Below are 10526 nucleotides of genomic sequence, written 5' to 3'. Positions count from 1 at the left end.
GTCCCCGAATGTTTCGACTTGATCTCTCCCCAGCCCGGCAGAATTTCTCCCATTTCGTGGCAACTGAAGTGCCTCAACTGGCCTGTAACTTCATGACAGTTCGCATTGGGGTCGAGCGGCGTGGCAATATAAATAAATATGCTTGTTGTCTGGCAATTCGAACTGCACTCCCACGGCCAATTTGGTTGTGAAAAATTAAAGATAACATAAATGCGGCTCGCCGGGCACGCCATTCCATTGCTTTCCATTCCACAGCGATTCCCCACCGATTCCCCACCGATTCCATACCAAAAACGAAGCGATTCCGGACGGAGCTAGGCCCGAAAAGCGGAAAAGCGGCGGAATGCCGTGCCAGGACATCAATGTCGGGGCTCTGGCGTGCTATTTGAATTGAACAAGTGTCAGCGTCGAGGGAAACAGCTGAAACAGCTCTATGGTGCTCCTCCGGTGACCCCTCCTCATCGCTACCATATACATTTATATGGTGTATGTATGTATATATTCTCAGACGTTGTTGTACAGCATTTGCATGTCCTGCCAGTCCGCTCTCAAAACTCAAAATATTAACACTTTAACGCCAAGTTTTTTATCCGGCTGCCGGAAACAGACAACACACAAACGGCGCACACAAACACAAACACACGGGGGGCCGGGAACACAAATACTAGTGCACTGCTCTCGGCGTTGGCGGCACAAAACGCCATGTTGGATTATTCAACTCGACGCCATTTCGCGTCACAATGCGCGCTATGCGCCGCCATCATTGCAACCGACAGCGAACGGCACACGGTAATAGCAGCAGCAACAACAAAGGCAGCGGGAAATGCAACAACAACTGCAGCAGGACGAAGGACGAAGGACTAGGGCGGCCCACACGGCGGATGAAGTTGCAATTCAAAGTCATAAACACGTGGAGCGTGGGCGCAAAGTCTCAGCTAAGCCGGTGGGTAAGTGGGGAGAAAGTAGGAGAGAAAGTAGAGGGAAAAGGCGGGGGGCAAAAGCCTGGGAAAATCCGGGGGAAAAGCGGGAAAATCCGCGAAACCCTGGAAGGGGAGGAAAAGCGGGGCTACGGCAGCGGTAGCGCCACTTCCTGCCCCTAGATTCCTAGCCCACTTGCAGCTCCCCCATTTTTTTATTTCCAGACCATTTTGTTGTCTATGCAACACGACAGACAGAGGGTATCAAAGGCATATTAAATCCACTCCATTTGCCCGCAAAACTGCAATTGAGCATGCTGGCATTCACTTTTGATGGCCGCCCGTTGGAGAAAATACTTCAAATGGATCAAGTATTTTATGCTTTATCCTATCATATAAAAAGATCTTATTTGCCCAGCACAGCAGCCAATTTCAGACATATATGTAAACATTTTAATTTCGATTTAAATTTTCTGCTTGTTTTTATTTAAGTAAATACGAACTTCACCATTCCAGACTTTTCATTGAACACTTAAGTGAACTTTGCGTTCTGGTAAATGAAATTTTTGATTAGATTTGTTAAAATGATTTTGAGTTTAATTTCCCTGACAGCAACTTCTATCAGTTCCTATGCTAATTCTAACACCATAAAAAAAAAAATAAAAATCCTAACGAATTTTAGAAAATAAACCATTAATAACAAAGCCATTTGCTTGACTACAATGTTTAGATTTTTGAGTTTTTCCTTGTCAAAGTGGCATTATTTTATTTATCTGCGATAAATGTATCATGACTAACACTTTTATTGCTAGTCTTCTTTTTGTACACAATTCTAACAACCTAAAAAAATAAAAAATAAATCTAAGCAAATTTCAAAAAGCATAAATTAAAATGAAGCCTTTTAGATTTGCAATTTTTTCCATAACAAAATGGTATAAACTTTCGATAGACCTATCATGACTGATAACTCCAATGCTAGTCATAATATTGTACACAACTCTAACCCCATACAAAATACAAATAAAAATCATATCAAATCAATACAAATACAAAAAAAACAGTCCTTAAAATAAAGCCATTTGCTAGTCGTATAATATTTTGATTTTTAATTTTTCCTTGTGAATATGGCATAATTTTATTCATTTGCCATAGACATATCATGACTGACAGATCCTATTCAAATTATAGTTTTGTACACAATTCTGATAGCAATTAAATAAATTGAAAAAAAGAAAACCTTTTTAAAACCATTTGGCAAGTCATATAATATTTAGACTTTTGCTATTGTCCAGGTCAAATGGCATAATTGAATCCATTTACGATAGACATATCATGACTGACAGTTGAGATCATAAAAAAGAGACCTTTGACATTATGATTGCGATAAGCATATTGCTGGTGTTTTGTCATTTTCCCACTCATTAGATGGTGTTGAGACCTTGTCCCGATATCGGGTAACCCAAAGGTCGAGCCTTCCGTTGGAGCCACGAATGGCGAGTGTTATTTTTCGGTTGGCACTGTTCGTTTTTCATTTGCATGCGAAATTCAAACATCAGCATAAAAATGCAATTTTTATTGCGCAACATTTCTCAATGCCCGCTGCAAATATTTTCGCGGGCTTTATTATATTTTTTGCATCGCCTTTTGTATTGTTTTGTTTTTTTTCCTGCCCAGTTCTGTTCTGGCTGTTTCAGCTTTTGTTTTGGCCTTCCTGCTCGACGGTCCTGGCCATTGTTGTTTGTTTTGGTTCGGCTTGTTGCTGCTGCCGCTGCTGCTGCTGCTGCTCATATTTATTTGTGCTTTTTATTTGGACCCCGAGGGGGTGTAAAACCAAGCACCCAGCCCCTGGAACCATCCAGATCCACGGCCACATCCACCCGCGGCTTTATTATGAGCTGCACTTTATGAAAATGCAGTTGCCAGCCCGCTGTCGCTGTCGCTGGCGTTTTGCCACTGCAGCCGCCGCGCTTCGAGTACATTGCAAATATTTTATTATTGCACAATTTCGCCAACTTATCCCGCCGGCATATGAATGCATAGGAGGTGGTATAGGTGTACCATGCCATGCCATGGAACAGGAATCTCCTGGTGGCCGCAAGGCTGCAGGAAGGATGCAAGTGAGCTAAAATAATATTTCGCTGCTGTTTCGTTCGTTGGCTCTGTTTGTTTTTGTTTGTCGGTTCGTTTAGTTGAAATTACGTTCTGTATGCCACTGAATTTCATAGCAGTCGAATAGAGCACTGCAAAACAACAACTTGAGCCGAAAAACTTGCTTTCGGTTGTTATTATTCTTGCGTTTACTCCCGGCAAATTTGCCGTGTGCCGCCTTTTTCACTCCACGAACTCGGCGGTCTTGTTGCTGTTGTTATGGACACCATACCACCGCCCATCTCCCCTTTTTCCTCCACTTAACTGCCACTGTATTCCGTTACACCACCCACAGGGAAAATACACACACCCACCCACCCATGGAAACCACCCATTGTACCACCCAGCGACCAGCTCGCCGTGTTTTTGGTTTTGCTTTTTTCGTGCTGTTTTTCCAACATTTTAACTTCCGCTCAATTTACCTTTAGGCCAAGTAATTTAAAAGCTGACGTGTTTGTACAACTACAATTTCGACTCATGTTGCCGTTGTTGTAGTTGTTTCTGTTGTTGCCTGTTGGCATTGCCTGTGTATAGCACTTCCTGGTGTGGATTTTAGCCAGGTTCAGTCGGGCTCTTGTTCTGGTTCTTGGTTCTTAGTTTTCGGCTCTTGGATTTCAATCTACTGCAACCTTGTTTTCCTTGCGTCGGTCAGAAAATATTAAAAATGAAATAATATTTGGCCAGCGATGAAATTTGCTAACGCTTTTGCAACATATTTTGTTTATTTGCCCTCCGTTTGACTTGCGCTCGAGTCAAGTTTTTTGATGTGCCCCGATGGACTAAAAGTCAAAACATCCGCAAAAGCTGTTAAAACTGTTTGCCCCGGCTAATAGTCGCTGCTGAAAGCCATGCAGTTTGGCAAGCAAATATTAATTAAAGTCGATAGTAAATGGCCGAAAAGCGCTTAGCCCACTGTTTGCTGTTATTTTTTTTCCATGCCCACCCATTTGTCCTGTTTTGGCACCCCTCATCCGACCCGTTTAACATGTGAGCACGCAATTTCCTTGATTGGCAACGCCGAGTCAAGTTGGCGGCAGAGGTGCGGCAGAGGTGCGGCAGAAGCCGAGGCTGAAGTTGAATGATTGAAGGCGCACTGCTAAGCTGTCGGCGGCGCTCTGCCAAGGATCTGCATAACGTATCAAAAGGCGTAGCATACTTTTTGGGGCCCCAGTGCATTAAAGCTGACGAGCGAGTGTGTGCACTGAGCAAAAAATGTTCTTAATTTGCTGAAACCAATTTAATTTATAGCTCCATGAATAATTTTAGTAAGCTACATTATTTTCATTTTAACCTGTTTTTAAATTCATTCAAAAGCTTCCATTGGTTTTATTAGACAGGCAAATTCATTCGCTTGTTGGTCGTCAAATAGTTTTTATTAGGTTTATAATTGTATCAGATTTTGTTGTTTGTTATGGGATTTATATTGCAAATGGGTATTAAAATTATGCTATGGAAGACCTCAATATTGGTGATCAATTTGCGCTTTAATGGGATAAAATAAGATAAATAAATACAATTATAGAATATAAGATATTACTATGTAGGTAAATACAAACATCGCCTGTTAAAGATAAATAACATTTATAATATTTATTGATAGGTAAGTACAAACCTGTATTTTAAAACATTCAAAAACGTTCATGGGTTTTATTATACAGGCAAATTCATTCTCTTGTTAGTCGTCAAATAGCTTTTATTAGGTTTATAGCTTTATCAGATTTTACCAGATTTTGCCATTGAGGACCTCAATATTGGGGATCAATTTGCGCTTTAATAGGATAGATTTTTATTTATGAGAAATTATAGAATATAAGAATTTAATATGATTTCATTTGAGACCATATTCACAATAATTAATCATAGGTAAATACAAATATCGCCTGTTAAAGATTTATAATACTTATTAATAGGTAGGTACAAACCTATATTTAAAAATATTCAAAAACGTTTATGGGTTTTATTAGACAGGCAAATTCATTCGCTTGTTAGTCGTCAATAATAATCCAAATGGGTTACAAGATTATGCTATTGACAACCTCAATGTTGGGAATTAATTTGCGCTTTAATGGAATACATATTTATAAGAAAGTATAGAGTAATGCGCTCAATTTAAATCACATTTAGAATAATTATTCATAGGTAAGTACAAACATCGCCTGTTAAAGAAAGGTTACATTTATAATAGTTATTGATAGGTAAATGCAAACATTTCCTTATAATAATGTTTCAATAGGTAACAATATTTTTGTTTCAATACTGAAAGCTCCTTATAGTAGGTACTTCAAGTGGTGCAGTTCAAACAGGAAGTACTCCTTAAATAATAAATATGATCCTGGTTTTTGGAACCCTGCTTTTCCCCCAGTGTATGTGTGAGTGAGTGAGGCTGAGCGTGAGCAGTTAACGCCATTGTTTGTGTTAAGCTCGGACGAATCTGGCAGCCAGGTCAGCCCCGCCCCCGCCTCAGTCATCTCAGCCACCTCATTTACCTCATCCACCTGCATCCCCCACATAGCCCACATAGCCCACCCCCTCCCGCATAGCCCGCCTCCGGTTCCGACGGCTTTCCTCCTCCAGTTTTCCCCCAATCCCAGTCCCAATCCCAATCCGGCTGCCGGCTGCCTGGCAAGCCAACGAGTCTGTTAGCCAGGCCGCAGGCTGGAGCTGAAGCCGAAACTGGGAATGGAGCTAAAGCTGGAGTCCGTGGACCACAGGCAGCTCCTGCTCCGCGCAGCTCCTGCTGCTGCATTTAGTGAAGTATTGTTTCTGCTAGATTAATCCTGTTTTAATTAAATATACACGCTGCCAGCATAAAACCAACAAGAGCCCCGTCGCCGGCGAGCAAAAAAAAAAATGAAATGGGAATGAAGAACTCGGGCGGCGGCGGCAAAAACAGCAGAGCAGAGATCCACATCCTTGCAGTCCGCCTCCTTCGACTCCTGATGTGCCATGCAAATGTGAGTGTGGATGCGGGATGTGGGATGCGGGATGCAGGATTCAGGACTCAGGATTCGGGCTGCCGGATGCAGGATGCTGTTGATGCTGCCGCTCCACTCGGAATGACAAAGTGACTTGACTGACTGGGCTGGGCGAACTGTTTGAGAACAGGACGAACGAGAGTGCTGCTGCTGCTGCTGCTGCATTCGACCTCGCTTTATTTATTTATATTTCCATCTACCCCCTCAGAAGAACCCCCCCCCCCCCCATTCTGCGATGTTTTTCTCCTTGTGCTTTTAAGAAAAATACTTTTTCTCACGCAGCTCTCGCAGTTCGCTTGTAATTTCTGTAGTAAATTAAAAATGCTGCGGTTTTTATACCCGTTACTCGTAGAGTAAAAGGGTATACTAGATTCGTCGGAAAGTATGTAACAGGCAGAAGGAAGCGTTTCCGACCCCATAAAGTATATATATTCTTGATCAGGATCACTAGCCGAGTCGATCTAGCCATGTCCGTCTGTCCGTCTGTCCGTCTGTCCGTCTGTCCGTCTGTCCGTCTGTCCGTCTGTCCGTCTGTCTGTCCGGATGAACGCTGAGATCTCGGAAACTATGGGAGCTAGGCTATTGAGATTTGGCGTGCAGATTCCTGAGCTTCCTACGCAGCGCAAGTTTGTTTCAGTAGACTGCCACGCCCACTCTAACGCCCACAAACCGCCCAAAACTGTGGCTCCTACAGTTTTGATGCTAGATAGAAAATTTTAACTGAAATGTAATGTTCTCATCAATACCTATCGATTGACCCAAAAAAAAATTTGCCACGCCCACTTTAACGCCCACAAACCGCAAAACCCTGTGACGCCCACAATTTTCATGCTAGATAAAAAATTTTAACTGAAATGTATTGGTCTCGTCAATACCTATCGATTGATCCAAAAAAAAATTTGCCACGCCCACTTTAACGCCCACAAACCGCAAAACCCTGTGACGCCCACAATTTTCATGCTAGATAAAAAATTTTAACTGAAATGTATTGGTCTCGTCAACACCTATCGATTGATCCAAAAAAAAATTTGCCACGCCCACTCTAACGCCCATAACGCTTAAATCTGTATACCGCCGGTAGGTGGCGCATTTTAATCTCGCTTTGCTGCTTGCATATCTCCATTTAGCTGAGTAACGGGTATCTGATAGTCGAGGTACTCGACTATAGCGTTCTCCCTTGTTTTTGCTGGAGTGCTCTACACAGCAGAGCAGCCTCGACTCGGTTCATCTCGGGGCCGGCTTTGTCATGCATGTTCTGCATTCAGGCAAATCCTAAGATCCAGCTCGAGAGCCCCGCAAGTTTTTAAGTTAATGAGCTGAAAGTTCCTTTGCACCAAGCGGCGTCTTCAGGCAGCCACGAGTGCCAGAATGCCAGAATGCCAGAATTCCAAAATGCCGGATTGCCAGAATGCCAGAGTGCCGGAATGCCTAAATGCGAGTGTGGCGGAATGACGGAGTTAACACCGGCTGCATTTTAGGGAGAATTATTTTTTGCACTACATCTTAATCTGGTGATGGTGATGAGCCCCGGCCTGAGAGCATTCGGCGCAATTAAGAGGTTGCACATAAAAAAACTATATAATATCATCGTTTCTATCTAAAAACTTGCCATTATTTTTAATGACATGTCTTGATTAATCATAAAAACATATATACATATAACCCTTTCTTCAAATTGGAAGTCTTATATTATCTTCTACATTCATTTTCACGTGAGTAATTAATGCTCTACAAGAAAATTGTATGAATTTAAAATGAGTCGTTCTTTAACATATAAATCTTTTAATTAGTTAGGACATGGATTTGCTGCTCATTTTTTGTACACCTATTCGGTAAATAAGTAAACTAGTGTATTACGATCAGGATGTGTTTAAATTATTATAATATTTAATTCTTTTAAGTAATTTCTTTGTAAAGTAATAAATACTAACATATTATTTCCTAGCACTCTAATAGAAGATTGAATTATTACCAAATCAAATTCATTGTTGGATAAATATTGTATCTTTTATTTCTGGTAATTAGATTTTTAGACAAAAATATAAAAAACCGAATTTGCTTTATTTTGTATCATATATAGCTAAGATTTCTGCGGAATCCTATATTTTAAGCATTTTTTATTCATTTAAGGTTAACACCTTCTTACAGAAAATATTAGCTTACAAGATACATGTATAACCCGTATTTAGAATCCCATCCAAAATTCTGATTTCTTTCTGACTATTATAATTTTTTTTAAAAACCCTATGTATAAACTTTTTCAGTGTATCCTGAATAGTTGCAGCTCGAAATATTCCATCATGCGAAGCCAGCCAGGCGGCCTCTTCAACTGTGCCAACATCTCCTTCGCCCGCATTAAGATGTCAGCGGGATTCGAGATGGGGGATTCGGGATGGGGGATCGGCATTCGGGGGGATATATCACAACTTATTTGCCGGGATAACCGGCAGCTAATCAGCGCACCACTCGAGCCGCAACTTCAACTTCAGCGGCAACTTCAGCGGCAACCTCGAGACATTATTGGGTTCGTCGGGCTGCCAAAGTGCAGGAGTGCAGTAGGGTGCTTCATAAGCGGCTGCCGTCAAACAATCTTAACGTTTGTTGTTTGTTTTTCGCCAGACCAGTTGTTGTTGTTCCTGCTGCTGGTTTTCCCGCTGCGCGGCATGCAATTTCACTCCATTAAATACGACGCGTACTTAAATGTATAAGTAAACTTCATTGCCGGCGAGTGTAGCCCGGCATAAGTGTGTGTAAACATATCCACGCACTCTCAGCGGGAAAAAGGGGGCGTTTGGGTGAGGGGGCGTGGCCCCCGTACAAGTGTCCATTAAATTTTGTCATTAATTTTCGTTTGTCCCTCCCGCGTCGCCAACTGGTGGCTTCTGCTGTTTTACTTTTTCATCATTTCATTTATTTACCCAGCCATATATAAATTAAGCAATAAATGAAAAGAAGCGCCCTATAAGCTCTCCAGATCGAATTTCAGCTTTTGACTATATCTTAAGCTTCATTAACAGAAATATTTACCTCTGACTTTATTACGAACATATATTTCTATAGAAATATCTTTTAATATTTTTCATAACTAAATTTTTCCCATTACAATTTCTTTCTGTCTGAAATTGATGTGTCTGTGTGTGGCAGGCCCAAAAAATATAAATTAATTCCAGTGCAGAAAGCATATTTGGCAAAGATACAAACATGTTCGAGTGCCCATCTGATGCTGTATTTCTTATTGGTTCTGAATCTATTTGCCGGCTTAGTTCGGTTTTTGTGGGCTTGGCGATATACGAAAAATAAATATCTACATGCGGCAAGCATTTATTTATAAATCTCGTTTATTAGTTCAATTTGCTTTTAGTATAATCGATGCACTCGGCTTCAATAAAAATCAAAAACATAAATCTCTCTTGGATGCACGTATACGTATACGTATTTAGCTATTGCCCCAAAAATATAACGCAAAAATTGGTAAATAAATGGAAACAAGTACGAAATGTCGGGCAGAGAGACCGAAATGAAAAACATTTTGCAGCTGAGGAGGGTAATGGACCGTGGGATACCCTGCAAACAATTGCCAAAACAATTGAGAACAATCAAAAATGCATAGAGAAACTTTGCCCGGTAATGTTTTATTTGGCTTCTTCCACTTGCACCCAATCCTCATTTGGGACCGGTTGAGAACCAGAGCAGGGAAACCGAAACGGAAACTAAACTGAAACCGAAACAGACACAGAAACTGCAGTCAAAACTTCTGCTTGGGGTGTGAATTTCCCTTTTGGCCAGGGTCGTATTCTTCTAAACCAATAACCACCAAGCGATCCCTGGGCTTGAAAGCCAGGCTTTAATTTTTGGCCAAGTTATTTACTGTCTTGGGAGGCATGTATTTATAAGATACCTTTTTTCCAGCGGTGTATGGTGTATTTTCAGCTCTGCCATTGCCACCCGACAATTTATTCCTAGCTGAAAAACTGAACAAGTGAAAAATCGCCATGAAAATGGCAGGCGCTTGGCCATGTAATAACCGAAAATTGATAACAATCAATATGGCCATGTGTGACGGCGGCGGCAGTGTTGTTAGGCCCACCCATTTAATACTAGCACCTCGATTTGCGACCATGTTGTGTTGGCCATGTTGCTGGCATTTAACCCGTAACCTGTCGTTGACAGGACCACGCCCACTTCGCCCCTTTCAGACTTATGCGAATATCACAGGAGCGTGAACACAAAGTGCACGCATTGAGTTTTGATTGCCCCACCGTTCACAACCTCACTCGTCTCTCCTTTTTTGCGCCCAGCAACTTAGTTTATTTGAAAATGCACTTAAAATTTAATTTAAATGTAAATTTGTGCAGCGAAATGTTTTTGTGTAGCACCAAAAAAAAAACGAGTGAAAAAAAACCGAAATGTTTATGTAAACAGTGTAGGAGTACAGGAGGCGACAATGGCGGGCGGCAAAAAAAAAATATGTATGGGGGAAAAAAAC

General features: G+C 41.4%; 1 protein-coding gene across 1 annotated transcript in view; it reads left to right on the top strand.

The window, feature by feature from the left end:
* LOC108013900 (uncharacterized) overlaps positions 1-10526 on the top strand; it is a 35795-nt gene continuing 25269 nt past the window's right edge. Inside the window, 3 exon segments of the mRNA XM_070995527.1 lie at positions 1-365; positions 368-458; positions 493-943. Of these exon segments, the coding sequence (XP_070851628.1) occupies positions 344-365; positions 368-458; positions 493-943 (564 nt within the window). The 5' untranslated portion in view covers positions 1-343.

The sequence above is a fragment of the Drosophila suzukii genome, chromosome 3 (genome assembly GCF_043229965.1).
Source record: "Drosophila suzukii chromosome 3, CBGP_Dsuzu_IsoJpt1.0, whole genome shotgun sequence".
Taxonomy (NCBI): Eukaryota; Metazoa; Arthropoda; class Insecta; order Diptera; family Drosophilidae; genus Drosophila; species Drosophila suzukii.
Note: the sequence above shows the minus strand (reverse complement) of the source record. Positions and strands in the feature narration are given on the sequence as shown.